This window comes from Rutilus rutilus, assembly GCF_951802725.1.
Source record: "Rutilus rutilus genome assembly, chromosome: 13".
In the NCBI taxonomy this organism is placed as follows: Eukaryota; Metazoa; Chordata; class Actinopteri; order Cypriniformes; family Leuciscidae; genus Rutilus; species Rutilus rutilus.
In genome coordinates this window covers 21,878,247-21,893,951 of record NC_140218.1, presented here as the reverse complement: position 1 = coordinate 21,893,951, position 15,705 = coordinate 21,878,247, and the positions used below count along the sequence as shown (strand labels likewise).

General features: G+C 38.8%; 1 protein-coding gene across 6 annotated transcripts in view; it reads left to right on the top strand.

Annotated features, from left to right (window-relative positions):
- eif4g3b (eukaryotic translation initiation factor 4 gamma, 3b) overlaps positions 1 to 15,705 on the top strand; it is a 48,236-nt gene that overhangs the window by 4,834 nt on the left and 27,697 nt on the right. For 3 of the 6 annotated variants that reach the window (XM_084428756.1, XM_084428755.1, XM_084428757.1), the window contains exons 3-5: positions 4,108 to 4,275; positions 7,225 to 7,317; positions 7,627 to 7,659. In XM_084428756.1, coding sequence (XP_084284882.1) covers positions 4,108 to 4,275; positions 7,225 to 7,317; positions 7,627 to 7,659 — 294 coding nt within the window. Of the gene's footprint in view, positions 1 to 4,107; positions 4,276 to 7,224; positions 7,318 to 7,626; positions 7,660 to 9,961; positions 9,983 to 15,705 lie in introns of all 6 variants that reach the window. The other 3 variants (XM_084428754.1, XM_084428753.1, XM_084428758.1) reach the window with 2 other exon arrangements.

The following is a 15,705-nucleotide window of genomic DNA, read 5'->3' as shown; positions in this document are numbered from 1 at the left end:
GCAGCATGATTGATATTCAGAATGGTAAGCGAGCACTGCGTTGTTTGCGGTTTGTATATCTGCAGTCTAAGTTTCGGTTTCAATTTTTGAATGACGAATACAGACTATTGATACCTGCTGATATTGACAGTTATTCCTTACATACAGGCGCAGAACGTACTTAGTTGAATGTTGGCTAGGGTGACCATATTCCAGGTCATGTCCGGCCGGGATTTCGAGATCGCCCAAAATATCCGCGATTCGGCTTTTGCTTTCTCGTCGCCATTCATTTTGTTTACATGTACACCTTTTGATTCAGTAGTACTGAATTAATTCCGATTGGTTAATCTGAATGTAGTGTTTACATGAACGCTAAACAAGTGATCGGTTGATGTGCGTTTTAGCATTGCTAAGAAAATTCCTGTGTTTTCGTCTCGATCGGGATCCGTGTGAATCAGAATGCATGACCTGCAAAGCTGGCACGTACGTGTCAGTGTCAAATAACGTAATAATGTAAACATAATGAATGGTGACTGTAGAAAGCAAAAGACGAATCCCGAGCATTTTGGGCGATCTCGAAATCCTGGCCAGATATGTCCTGGTTAAACAGGACGTATGGTCACCCTAATGTTGGCTATAGTCCTTTTGGTGTGTTCAAGTGGAGCTCTTTGGCCCAGACGCAGCTGACGCAAGGCAACAACACAGTCGGCTTTCGTCGCCGCTAGTTCTTTGACGTCGACTTTGTGTGTCATGGCCTTAACTTGGGATCAGACCAAGTTACCCTGCCTCTGCAGATGTCCTGTAACAATGTATTATTTGACTCCTAACTGCACTACCTGTCACGGAATTGTAAAGCGAGGATTCAGGTGCAGAAAAATAAGGATCTTTATTAAGTAATAAACAAAACAAAAACTCCCTGTGGGGGAAAACAAGACAGGCATCTGGCAAAACTGGGAACATAGACAACAAACAAGCACAGGACTGCAAACACAGGGAGACTAAATAGGAAGCAAACAAAAGCAGGTAATGAGAAAGGCAGGTGGGGCAAATGAATCAATAAGCAGGTAACAAGATGGGAGGGGCTAGACAATTGACAGGAGAGCACATGGCACAAGGAAAAACATGACAAGCCATGTGCTCACAACAAACCAGACTATACCCAACGCATGACAGACCGGGAATGCCAGAGCTCTGTCACCAACCCAAGATGTAACCCAAACAGAAGTGACAGAACTCTGACACTACCACAGTACATTTGAGTCATCAACATGTGGACCACCATGTGTACTGGTGGAAGCTGTTTACCATAGCTATAGCTAAGTAGGCAATGATATGGGAGGGCTCCAAAAATGGAAAGTCTTATTACTTTCTCTCTTTTAATGTTTCCACTCATTCTTACTAGTTAAAGGAGCCGTATGTAAGATTGTGGCCAAAACTGGTACCGCAATCACTTTCAAATTACTGTAGAGCGGTGTATCCCCTCCCCCTCCCTCCTGACTTGAGGTTGCCAGATAGGCTGCAGGATCCAGCAGGAACGTTTGTAGCTGCAGCTGTGGTAACTAGAGCTGAGCTGGCAACCCGGATGCCGAAACACTACTGACTTCGTGATTGGTAGATAGGTGGAGGGTGGAGCATCAGGCCAAAACACAACATGACAACATCAACATCAGTTGAGGGCTGCAACTATCACTTTTAAATGACAATATCCTGGCTGGACTACTGTTGTCAGTGATATAAGTATTTGAAATGAACATGATTTCTTAATGTCTAGTGACATATCAGGGCCATTTTATGATTAATTGAAATACATTTCTTACATACAGCTCCTTTAAGAGTCCAATGAACCATAATACAGATACTGTCTCTATGTGGTCTTTGTGTACACACACACACACACACACACACACACACACACACACACACACACACACACACACACACACACACACACACACACACACACACACACACACACACACACACACACACACACACACACAAACTACTGTTCAAAAGTCTCTTATGCTTATAGAACAGCATTTATTTGAAATATAAATCTTTGGTAACATTATACATTTATTTACTGTAACTTTTAAACAGTGTAATGCATCTTTGTTGAATAAAAATATAACTTTTCTTTAAGAAAAAAATCTTACTGACCTCAAACTTTTTAACAGTAGTGTATACATCCAGGGGAAGTGGGGAAATAAATATGACATTGATCACATTTAGATATTTTAATGAAATTTGAGAGCACTAATATACAGTGTGTATATAAAATTAAGGTCGCAGATTTGTTGTAAAAAAATTCACAAAGTCAAAAATGATCCATAGTTACAATAGTTTAATAGTTACAAAAAGTTGAATATATTTTATTCTAGGCTTATGTAGTATGGTTTTAAAGTATTTGACATAAATGGAGGGCATGCAGATTTTTTTATATCTTAGGAAAAAAAACTCTCATATAAAGTAAAAATGTGGATGCAAAATCAATTCCAAAGCGCAAATATAGCCTTTTAATAGGAAAATGGATTTCTGACAGCTGGCTGGAGTGACGTGAGGTTGAGAGAGCAGGACTGATGATGTTTGAACAGTACTGAGGGAAGTGAATGGGTGGGGTGCTTTTTTCTGCTGAGCTGGTCTTTCTCCTGTTCCTGCTTCCTGTGTTGGGTCAGAAAGCCCCTCATTCTGGGAGCCACAGGGCTGTGTGTGTGATTTCACCCACCCCTCCTTAGTACAGCAGCACCCCACCCTGGAAAAGCCCAGCTGCTGGGTAAGCTGTGTAATCCCTGCAAATAACTGGGTCATTCTCCACCTGCTGATGTTGCCTGGGAAAGCAGGAAAGCCAGTCGTGTGAAGTTCCAGGTGTTTAGTTCAGAACTGACTGATTGTCATTGGATATGTGGTGTACGACCAAGGTGGAGATGTTTGTTTTACCGCAATCTCCTTCCAGAGGAACACGTCTGGCTCGCAGATGGCCGTATTTCAGAGTGGGTAAAAACTGTGCACTCTCTGTTTGAAGCCCTTGATCTGCAAGACGACAGGACTGCACGTTTCCCGGTTTCTTTAATGAGTTATGGAGTTGCTCCTGCTGCAACCCCTCACTGTGCAACCAGCAAGATAATCAGTTTCTGGCCCACATTTACAATTTATAATTACAGCAGCAACTTTGAAAATCCAGGGAGGACTGACAGTGACACTCACTCTCTCCAATGCCTATGATGGAGCTGCTGCTGTAATGAGTGTTCACAGGAGAATTTCATGTGGTGACTACAAGATCTAGTCTACAGTACACAGGAATATGGGTTTTGTTCATAGTTAATTAATCAGTGACCATGAGGAAAGCAAAATCAGTTTGAAGCTCGAAAAAGGGCATCCATCCATCATAAAAGAACTCCGCACGGCTTCGGGGGGTTAATAAAGGCCTTCTGAAGCAAAGCGATGAGTTTGTGTAAGAAAAATATTCACATTTAACACGTTACAAAGTAAAATTCTAGTTTCCGGCCAAACGGCAATACGCAGTCTACTAGCATCTAAAGCGCAACTTACGCAACTTATGATGTTGGAAGTAGCGTAGTGTGTCATGGCGTAGCGTAAATATCAGCAGTACGTCGCATAAGTTGCGCTTTAGACTTAAGTCGAATCCGTATGTTTGTTTGGCCAGAAGCTAATTAAACTATTTGAATGCTATTTTAACAAGAAACCACATTTATGAGGAAACTGTTGTCAGATTTCATTGGTGATTTCAAATATGAAATGTAATCGTAAGCTTTGTGAACAGCTGTGGAGAATTTGATGTTTCCCCATTCAAAGAGATAGGAACTACACTTGCATAACTGAAATAGCAGGAGTTTCAAAGATGGACGCCGAGTGAAATTACTTGTCTTAAAGGACTTTGCGTTGCAGTGCTGTTAAGGGTGAACTTTGACCTTCAGACTTCCTGGTCACAAAGCCCCCTCAAATATGGGGTTTCAGGAGAGAACTAATCCTCTAAACTAGGTTCTCAACCTGTCATGTTACTGAAGTGAAATGAGTTTACGAATGTCATTTCATGTTGACTTCAAAAACAGTGATGCTTGTTTTGACTGACTCTTCAGTGTTGACAATTTTTTTATTTTTTTTACTCAGGTACAGAGACCCCCATATACAGCACATGAACTCAACAAGGGACGCCCTAATCTAGAGGCCACACCGCCGGGTCACGCCTCCTCCCCTGGACTCTCTCAGGTATCAGTTTCAACAGTATCCACTCCGCATCTGTATGGTCACCCTAAAGGATGGGAGGCAGGAGGAGGGGTGAGTGCACCCACCTGAGTGTTTGTATGCTTGGTAGGGCTGGGCAATATATTGAATATATTGAATTATTTGTAATGTTAATAAAATATAAATAAAAGTAAGCAACATTCTGAATACTGCAAAGATTTTATTGCAATTTTAATTTGACTTTTAAAGGAGAGTTCACTCAAAAATGAAAATTCTGTCATTTCACCCTCATGTTGACTTTGATTCATCTTCGAAACAGAAGTGAAACTGTTTTTATTAAAAGTCCATTCCACCAAACCTTTGACACATCAAACATATTTTATTTTTATTTTTTTTAATCATATGACTTGAGTTCTTTAATCCAAGTATTCTAAAGAGACATGATCGTTTTATATGATTTGAGCAAGTACGGTTGAGCTTCTGTTTATCATATTTGATGTGCTCTATGTATTTGTGTTGATCAGTGTTTATACATAAATGAAAGCCTAAATCAAATCTGTTCATCATATATTAAAATCGATGACTCTAAGTTTAAATATTAGTGGGTGCTACTTGTGTCCTGCAAGTGTTTGCAAAACATTTTGAATCTACTTTGAATTATTACAGGTGCCATTTGCCATTTAAATTGATAAAAAAAAAAAAAAAAAGAAAAAAAAAAAAAAAATTCAATTTTAGCTGTTTTGCCCAGCCCTGATGCATTATTCAACACATCACTGTTTGGTTGTTTTTTTCTTACAGACACATTACACACAGATAAAAAAATCTTTAGAGGTCAGTAGGAAGGTATTTCAGATAATTGGATGCAGATGTCGAAGATTTCCTACGAAACGTGATACATCACTGATTACCGTGGTTAATCATTCCTGATCTATAAAAACACTGATTTCTTAGACAAGACTTAAAGCCTAGCGTGTTTCCTTGGGTTAAGGCGGATTTGATCGCTTTTCTGCACTCAGCGAAAATCTGTTTGAGACCTGACTGCAGATAGGATTGTAAGTTTACATAATCTTTGGGAACCTGCTGTGCTGGCTGTCAAACAGAAAGCAGTGCGTCTTACTGCGATGATTAAATAAAGCTGGCAAACTAATAAGATGCTTGACATATAGTCATTGCTAGACTCCTCTCTCTGCTGTGATGTTTGTCTGTGTTGTTGATACTTGATTGAGACCCAGCTTATCTGGGTATGCCGCATGTTCTCTATCATAATTAGCCTGCGGGGAAGTTATTACTTGTTTGTCATGGTGTAAGTATGCACACTACCGGTGTGTAGAGGTCCACCAAACTCGCGCCTTGTCACGCAAACACACACAGCCAACATTCACACTGTGCCCGGTGGACTCTGCCACAGGAATAGAAAGTCTGTCAGGGTGACTCAGCTGTTCTCAAGCTTATCTGTCTAAGACCAGCGCTCACATTCCCACTCCACTCCTGCACCGCACTGCCGGCACAACTGCCTATTAATAGGCTAAGAGTGCTCCAAAGGCTAAACCTTAATCACCCATCTACTCTTTCCTCGATCAAAACATGTGCATGTGAATGCAGAGGAAGAATCGGTGTGGTTTGTGGATGTCAGAGGTGAACAGAAGATTTTGGCTGCTATCTAGGAGTTCGAGTCGAGGATTTATTGTTTACCAGAAGATTTTGTGACTAGTGGGTATCGAACATGGTTTTTCTACCATGTGGGCGGCACTGTTTCTAGAGTGCAAGAATGCTGTACTCAAAAAGTAGAATAATAGCAATCACATCTCGACTCCCTGTGGAGGTTTGTTGTGACGTGGCAGAACAGAGTCTGACACTTATAATTGAAGCTAATAACATCGACAGAGAGACGCTAAGCATTAAATATTTTCATGATACAGTCAATGAACCATTAAATACAATAAAAATTGTTCTGGTTACTTGGAACATGTTAAATTCTACAGGGTGGGCCATTTATATGGATACACCGTAATAACATGGGAATGATTGGTGATATTAAAGTCCTGTTTGTGGCACATTAGTATATGTGAGGGGGCAAACTCCTCAAGATGGGTGGTGATATATACATATACTAATGTGCCACAAACAGGACTTTAATATCACCAACCATTCCCATGTTATTACGGTGTATCCATATAAATGGCCCACCCTGTAGATTAAAGTTCTAGTTTCCTTAGTAAAAATATTTATAGATGTATTATTACAGATTGATCATCATCATTGTCTAATAACTGTTCTTTCTGATTTCAAATTTTAAAAAAAATATCGGTGTAAAATAAGTGTTTGTTTACTTAATTTACTTTTGCATAAATCTTATTTGCTGGACTTACATTTGCTAAATAAATATATGTATCTGCATCACTCAGCCATTAAAAAACAACAAAAAAACAACAACATTTGACCACTGTTTAAAATAGCGGCACCTGAAATAACAAAACTTTATATATATATATATATATATAAATAGCTGTCAGCCAGCCAATCATCTTTGGATCCTTTCAGGAAAACCGAAAAGTTTTAGGTTGAAACCTCACTCTGGATAACCCAACCCACGTGATGTGTCATCACCGTTCTGCCCTTGAGCAAGGTAGACTGACCGCAAAATAAATGTTCCTTAAGTTGATTTGAATGAAAGCCTCTAAAGCTCTCTTCTGCCATCCTGTATAGTTCAATGTAGTCTGAACCCAGTGACACTCAAACGCTCTGTTTGCACCCACTCACGTCTGCTCAGGACTACGCCTCTATTTCTCTCTCTCTTTCTCTGCCTTGAAGGCAGCGTTGAGGAGATGGCAGATTTGTCAGTGTCAGCAGACCGCAGTGTTTGCAGCGGCAGGGAGTGGACACATTCACTCTGTCACCCACACTTACGCAGCACGCGCTCACTCAGCTGTAGGGATTTTATCAGAGAAGGTAACACTCACATCCATCCTAACTGCTGTTTCTCCTCCTCCTCCGCCGGTGGTCGTTCCACCTCGGCCTATCTGGGACCCCGTGACTCTGCAGTCTCCGTACACACTGGGGCAGAATGCCGGCACGACCCCTCTGGTCTACTCTTCGCCAAACCAACCAATGAACGCACAGCCTCAGAGCCGCCTGGTGAGTGTCCGTGACTTCATCATGATAACATGTAATCTTTTCAAATTAGACTTCTGTTAGAAATGCTTCCTCTCTGCTAAGCGCTATGCTTTTGTTTATAGTGTGATGTTTGATGATCAAGTGGTGCTGTGTGTATATGGTACATATAACATGCCTTGCATCATTACTTCCTCTCTGGAAGTACGCAGCTTATGCCATGCACAGCTTGTGGTTTATGTGTTTGTCTGTGGGTGATCATTCTTACCTCTCGCTTCTTTTTTTTCTCTCTGATTCTCTCCCTCTGCCATGCCACTCTTTGCCTTCAATCAGTTTGCCACTGGGCCTCGTCCTACCCATCACCAGGTAATGTACGCATATGCTTGGGCCATCTTTCACACATAAGCTTTATTGTGTTTCTTAGACTGAAGTATTGATCCAGTTCGTTGCAATTATTCAGAGAGTACATTCAGGACTGAAAACTGGAAATTTGTCACAGGCCCTTTGACAATGGGGCCTTGGTAATGTCCGCTATGGCAGTGGTCACTCGTTCCCAACATTGTTGACTTCAAGACAAAATTTGAAGGCCTTCCTATAAGCTGATACCCCTGGTATTAAAAGTGTTGTACATGCTTATTTTTAGTGCATTTTAATTAAGATTGTTAATATAACTACATTTAAATAATTTGTAGACATTTATGGAGCCCCCTTAGAAGCTTCTTGAGGCCTATAAGTTTAATAGCAAACAAACACTACAAAACGGAATTTAACCTGCGCTCATTTAAAGTGATATTCACCCAAAAAGAAAAATTGTCATTGTTTACGCACCCTCATTTTTTCCAATGGGGTCCAAAGCTCTTCAAAATTGTGTTTTGTAATAGGAAGGAATTTAAACAGGTTTGAAACGACATGAAGTTGATTAAATAATGACAAAACGTAACTTTTTAATTATCCATCATGGTCATGCATTGTGACTTCGCAGAATTTAAAACTTTGTCATTGATTCTGCCAAGTGATTTTTGGCAGTATCTTGCAATCCAGTTAGTCAGACTGCAATTTGTTTGAGGCAGATGAAGCAGCAAGACAGATGTGGCAATCTATCGTAGAAGAAAGTCATACAGGTTTGAAACAACATGAGAATGAATAAATGATGGTGAACTACCTTTATACCATCAAATGGCAACAAACTTCGGTCTTGTAGTGTGCTTAGTCTATTAGAGGATGTCTTTACTACTCTGAGCTTAGGCTGTAGATCAAACGAGTGAATCCTTTTGTTCAGAAGTAATAGCCAGGTGTAGAGAGTATATCTAGTCTGTAGTAGTCCATTGTAAGCTTGACTAGATACATGATCTACTACATTCAGGGTTCACCCTCTCTGGCTCTTGGAGCAGTTCCGACACACACTGACAGAAACACACATTCAAAAATAAACGTCTGGGAACACACTGTTCAGCAACATATGCAGTTCAGATCTTTGAAGATCACTGGGAAATATTAGATGGATAATTCTGCCTGAAATGTGATCGTTTAAAAACACAGTAAGGACCTTTTAATTGACATCTGAACTTTAAGGCCTTGTAGTTACGGTCAGAATTTAAGGCTGAACAAGTGAACGTTCACTGTGTAATACATGGACCCCCTGTGTTTTTTTAAATAATAGTTCATCCAAAAATGAAAATTCATGTCATTCCAATCTTGTATGCTTTCTTCCATGAAACAATTAAGGAGAAGTTTTGGAGTATGTTCGCGCTGCTTTCTTCCATACAAATTAGATGGCGACCAAAAGCTCAAAAAAAAAAGAAAAAAAAAAGAAATAAGGAACATTAAGGCATCATTTGAGCTTTTTTCACTGTAATCCAAGTCATATGCTAACTTGATGTCTGCTTGAAATATCTTCTTTTATGTTTAATAGATGAAAGAATTATCTTTTTGTGTGAAATTTTTCCCGTTTAAGTAATGCTAACCTAAATATGAGTTACGCAACTACTTGTGAAAAATTTCTACTGCTGTTTTTACTAGTATATATTTATTTTGGTAGCGCTTTATTTTATAGTGCCCTTCCTTGTTACACGTTACATGTGGTCACCATGGTAATAATTATAAATTATGCATAATTACATGCAGTTAACGCTAAACCAATCCTTTGTCCTAACCCTAAAATAAAGTGTAACCTCTTTTTTTTTTTTTTTAAATATACATTTTTATTTAATTCTGCATTTATATTTTGAACACAATCATCATCATTTGCATTTAACATCAGCACTATATGTCTTCATCTGGTGTTTGTTCTTTGAATTATTATCCTGTGATTCATCTCACCTACAGTGAGCTTCGAACGTCTCTCATAGTCAAAGGAACTCGTTTCTGTACAAGACTTTCTGGTCCATCTCTATTTTTCAGTTCGTTGTGAGCATCTGTGAGGGTTAGCGGATTTCAGCTCCTGTTTCTTGTGTGTTGCCACATAAAGATGATGTCACTTGGCTACCTATAAAGCAGAGCATAGTGCCCTCTTGTTTTGTAAATGGCTTTCCCTGAAGGAAAGGCTCTTTGCATGCTCTGTACTGCAGATCTCTCATTAAGTGTGTGTGTTAGTCTCTCTCTCCCTCCATACCAATTAGTGCATTATCCCATGAGCTTCTTCTCTCTCTTTCCTGCTTCAATATTCAAGGGAGGATTCAGACCCATTCAGGTAATTTGCAGTCTTGAGGAAAATGCATGGCATAAACTTCTCTGTTTCTCTCTCAACCTCATCTTCCTGCTTCCCTGCCCAGCCAACTGCACTGCAGCTACCCACCCCAAAGACAGCAGAATCCTCCATTTCAGTTTACCCCTCCTCTGTATATGTACATGTTGGTCTGATTGACTTTTTAAAAGTGCTTGCTGTATTTTTGTTTTGTTAGGTTTGCATGTAGAACGGTTTATTTCTATATGCATTGATTGCTCCCTGTTGGAGCTGCTTGTCGACGGGTGGATTCTCTTCTCTGCAATGTTGTAATGCTTTAGGAAACATTACTGCTAAAATGCAGACATTGAGACTCGGTGTGTCTGTTATTTGAGGATTTCCATGCTGTTTTTCAGCTGTTAGACATTGATTTCTAACAGCTTTAGTGACATGCTTATTGACCTAAGGATTTTTTATTGTACCAATGGTCATGAACACTACTCAAAAAATATGCTATTAAATTGGTTTAATTAAAAAATGGTTGCACTCAAACAATAAAAACATTTAGAACAAATTGAATCAGCTTGTTGAGGATTGATCTGCTTGTACTGGAGATTCTGAAAACTGGTGAACTGAATTATTTTGCTCTGATAGCAGGTTAATTTGCAACATATACACAATTAAAAAAAGTATCTTATGCACACAATGGCTGCATTTATTTGATCAAACAGAAAAATACAGTTACAGTTGTAAGACTGGAAAAACTGGAAGAGAGGGCAACTCTGAGAAAACAAAGGAAATTAACATTTGAATTCTCTCTTGTGCGGTTAGCATCACCATTTGAGACGCAAGTCTCACCTCTGAATACATCTCTTTCCCCCTTCCCCCACTCCTTCTCTCTCATGCTGAGATCACTAAAATTCACCCAAACATCTATATGGTTTAATGTGAATAATTATCATACAGTATTATACATGTTTGGTATCATTTGAAATGTCTCAGTGCGACTGGTACAAATGTCTCATTACCAAAGAAGAAAACCAAGAGATAACTTGCACACAGAGGAGGGTGTGTCTTCCAGGCAGATGGCATCCGGCTTCCAAAAGGTGTAAACTCTAAATGCAAATTCCCATTGTTAGCAAATGTTTTCATGTGAAAGAAGTTTCTGTCTATATAAAGAAATGCAACAAGTGCCTCAGGGCGATTTGTAACTCAAATTAGCCCATGATGCGGAGTGTATGCAAAACACTTAGCATCATGTATTTTATGATGTCAGGTTCGCATCTTCTCTCTTTATTCCAGAGCATTTGATGTTTTGTATTTATTATCTTTGAACTGATTTTGAAATTGGCATGATACGTTTATCTGACATAATAAATTGTTACATATGATTTTATTCCTACTGACTCTGAAATTGTTTTCCCAAGTAGATTAAACAGATTCGTATGTTATCGCAAGTTTTGCATCAGATTAGTGACGACTAATATTTGGCACTAATTCAAGTGTACTTGGTATTGCAAAGACAATAAGTGAATTTCTGTTTAGGGCAGCAAACGTGCTGCTTGACCAACCTAAATCTGGGTGTGTCTTACCTCTGTTTTAATTTAATGTTACTTTAGATAAGTGTACGTGGGAAACCACGGCATGGCCAATCTTTGGCCATGCCGTGGTTTCCCACGTACACTTATCTAAAGTTGGTTGACTTATATCTGTAGTAGTGGCCATACCTCTACTGAAGTAAACGTTACGTTAAATTCAAGTGTATGCAATTCCATGGGGGCTATACCAAAGTATCTTTGATTGTATAAGCGTGAATGCGACTGATCTCAGGTATATAGCAATTACCTCTGTTTGGTGACCGAAGCTGGCGAGCTTGTGATCGTGAGACCCACGTTAAACAAGGCGTGAGGATAAATGTATTGCTAAACTATTACATAATTGACCAATAACCAATTGGCAGTCTAACCTAAATTCAAGGTCGTGATAAAATGGAGTCAGATATAAAATGGAGTCAGATAAAAGCTTAAATGGAATTAAATTACTTTGCCACGCGGATAGACAGTAACACGCAAAGACCTTCACCCGTTCTATCGGATGCCGACATTTGGTTTTAATATATTTAAAAATGCAATTTATTGCTTTGATGGCAAAGCTGAATTTTCAGCATCATTACTTCAGTGTCACATGACCCTTCAGAAATTATTCTAATATGCTGATTTGGTGCTGAAGAAACATTTCGCATTATTATCAATGCTGAAAACAGTTGTACTGGTTAAATTTGTGTAAAGCATGATAATTGGATTCTTTGATGAATAGAAAGTTCAAACCAACAGTATTAATATCTTTTATTACTGACCACAAACTTTTAAATGGTAGTATACATTAAAACGGCAAATGTGTAACTCAAGTTTTCATAATGCAGTGGTTCCAAATCCTGGTACTGGAAAACCCCCAGAACTACGCAGTATATCGCTATGTCTACAGTAATCCGAAACATTTGAAAACGCATCCGTTTCTCTACGTTTTGACCTTCTGTCCACACTGAGAAGGCATTTTTGTCCTGCAAAAACAGCTTTTTGAAGATGCTCTCCCAAGTAAATACATTTGAAAACAGTTTTGGTGTTATAGTGTGGACTGTGAAAACTGAGGTGTTCGAAAACTATGATGTATGTTTAAACAATGTGACAAATTGTTCAGGTAGATATATGTTAATACCGGCATGTGCCTCCCATGTGCTGTCACAGTTTGCTAAATATGTTACTTTGTTTAATCTTCATATAACATTCCTACAAAGATGACATAAAATTTGTTCGGAATTGCTGTGCTGTGGCAAAACATGAGGGCATTTGGGTTTTAGACCACACGTGGAGTGGCGATTGAGTGCAACCTGAACACACCAGTTAAGTGGTGAGAGATTTTGCTAATAAAGTGATTGTGCCAGAAGAAGACCAGTGTGAGAACTTTGATTTCTGGTCTCTCGATATCATTTCAGTGAGCTTTTATTACTTTTTACGCATACGCTGTAAAACTATTTAAGCGTCTTCTGACGTTTCAGTGTGGACAAGTAACGTTTAGAAAATCCTTGAAAACAATAGTGTGGATGGAGAGAGTTTTGAAACAACAACATTTTTAAATGTATCCGAATAAGTCTAGACGTTGCACAGTTTAATGATCTACAGAAAAATAAAGCGAGCTTTGTGCAAATATTTAATTACTACAATAGTAATTTCTATCTAGAAATGACATGTGTAGTGTAAAATGTTGATCAAAATCGACCAGCAACTGCAACTTTTAGACGCCATCTTTTTTTTTCTAGCTCAACTTTCACCGAATGGAATGCACAGAGTTGTGGTTATCAAAGGCAGTGAAAGGATATGCATCTATGCTGCCTTCAAAATCAATCAGATGAAGGTATCTCGGGAGACAGGAATAGAAGCTAATGCCTTGATGCCTTCCTACCTTGGAATGCGTCCTCTGAAGGCAGCATTTTTAAGTTTTCGGATGCAGCCGCATCCTAAATGTCTCGCTAATTAAGCACACCTGATAACACACTCATAAACTCATTAGTAGAGATTCTAAGACCTCAAATAAGTGTGTTAGATAAGAGAAGGTCCTGGAAAGTTTTGGGGTTACTCCTGGACCAGGACTAAGAACCACTGTCATATTTAAGTCGATGCATTTTATATTGATTTTCTTTTTTCTTTTAATTGTTTGATATGTTTAAAATTTGACAATTTTGGTTTAGTTTGGTCAGTTGCTTTTTGGTCATTTTGCACATTGTCATAAAGAAAAACAAAATAAAATGGCACTAAAAATATTGAGAAAAAAGCACCTGCTTTCAGAAGCAATTAATCCTTTCACATGGCCAAGTATCTCCACAAATCAATGTCAAAAACTATGAGTACTTATTTTGTCAATGGGAAAGAGAGGACGCTCACTGTCTTCATGTTCTCCAGTACATGTGAAACGTTACAGTAGTTCTACTTTTGACTTATGGCTCTATAGATCCTGAAGTTGACGCTTTAGTGTTAGTAGGTATTATTTGTGAACCATAAACTGTTGTTACACTCATGACCAAATAACCAAAGTTTCATTAACCATATTCTAGCAATAAAGGAATAAATTAGTAATTCAGTGATGTCGTGATGTCGTGAAAGAGTATAACATTAATGCATTGTTGTTGTTGTCTAAAACTGGATCGTATCATTTGATTAAAACAGCTTTCAGTCTTATCATTAAAAGCATCATTGTATCTGTAAATGATAGAACAGTCAGACTGGGTGAAGAAGATCTGCTCCACTTGTCCTTACAATTTATGTTTAAAAAAATAAGCCGCTTAGCAGAGTGATATTAAAATAATCTCTAGGCTTGTAATGTTAACTTAATAATGTGATGTGGCATCGAGACTGTCAAGAACTCATTCTGTTGAATAAAATGGAAAGACCACAATGCCCTGGACTGCAGAATTACTATTTTAAAAATAATTTCAGAGATTTGCATTTTCACTTTCAAATTTTTTCTTTGAATAGACTATATATACATATATATATGACATTTCTCTGGGTTTATCTGTCATCTTGGATGGAAATATTTCATTGAGCTTGTCACAGTGCGTTATGGAATTGGCTTCTCTTTAAAGGGGTCATATAATGCCATTTTTGTACAAGCTAATATGATTCTTTAGGGTCTAAATTAAAAGTTTGTAATATACTTTAATTAAAAATTCTCATTAGTATTGTAAGAAAACACTCATTTTACCTGGTCAAAAACAGCTCTGTTTTCAGCACGCCGTTTAAGTGCATATGTCTTTAAATGATAATGAGCTTTACTCACCCCGCTCCTCTGTTCTGTGCGTACACCGTTTTTAATAACAACACAATAACCATAACGCGTTGTTCATTATAAACGTGGGATTATGAATTATATCGAGAACGTCGTACGTTTAATTAAAGGTTAATAAAACGTTACACTCACTTCTTCTTCGGGAGGTGCAGCAGGAACACGAACAGTTGGTACCGATCCTTTTTTCAGGAGCAGCTTCTTAGCAAAACCAGCTTTATACTGACCCTCGAGCAGTCTGGTGTGTGAAATGATTCGCGCAAACATGAAAGCATTGACGTTGATCGTGGGGAATATTCCCTTCGAAAAACAAACTCAGCCACTGCGTCTTCAGCGGTTCGGATTTAGGAACATCAAAATGACTGCTGTGTTCCTTATTACACCCAAGAACAGAACACCACAATCGCTTAGACGCCATTCTGCTCAGACAATGCTCCAGCGTATCAAAAATGACGCGCGGACTATGATGACAGACAGCTCGCTTACGAGCGGGGGCGGGTCTGTGTTGAAACGCTGCTGTCAATCAACAATCGTGGGAGGGGCGTCCGACCGTGTGACGTCACTAGGTCGAACGGCTTGATTTGAGAGGGGGGAAACATAAGGAGAAAAAAACACTGGATGGATTTTTATCATTTTATGATGGTTGTGTACAGGCACTGCCAACACACATTTCAGTACAATCAACTTGTAAAAGTGCATGTACCATTATATGACCCCTTTAAAGCATGTGATATTTGGCCAAAAGAAGGTATCTTAAAAGGCATAATCATGATGCCTACCTGTTTGCAACTGCATTTGCATTGGAAGTGTTCATCAATGATGCCTTAAAATGCTGCCTCTGTTGGTTTTGGGACAGAGCTGCTGGTTCCTAATCATCGGTGCCAGTTAGAGTAATTATAAATCTGCAGATA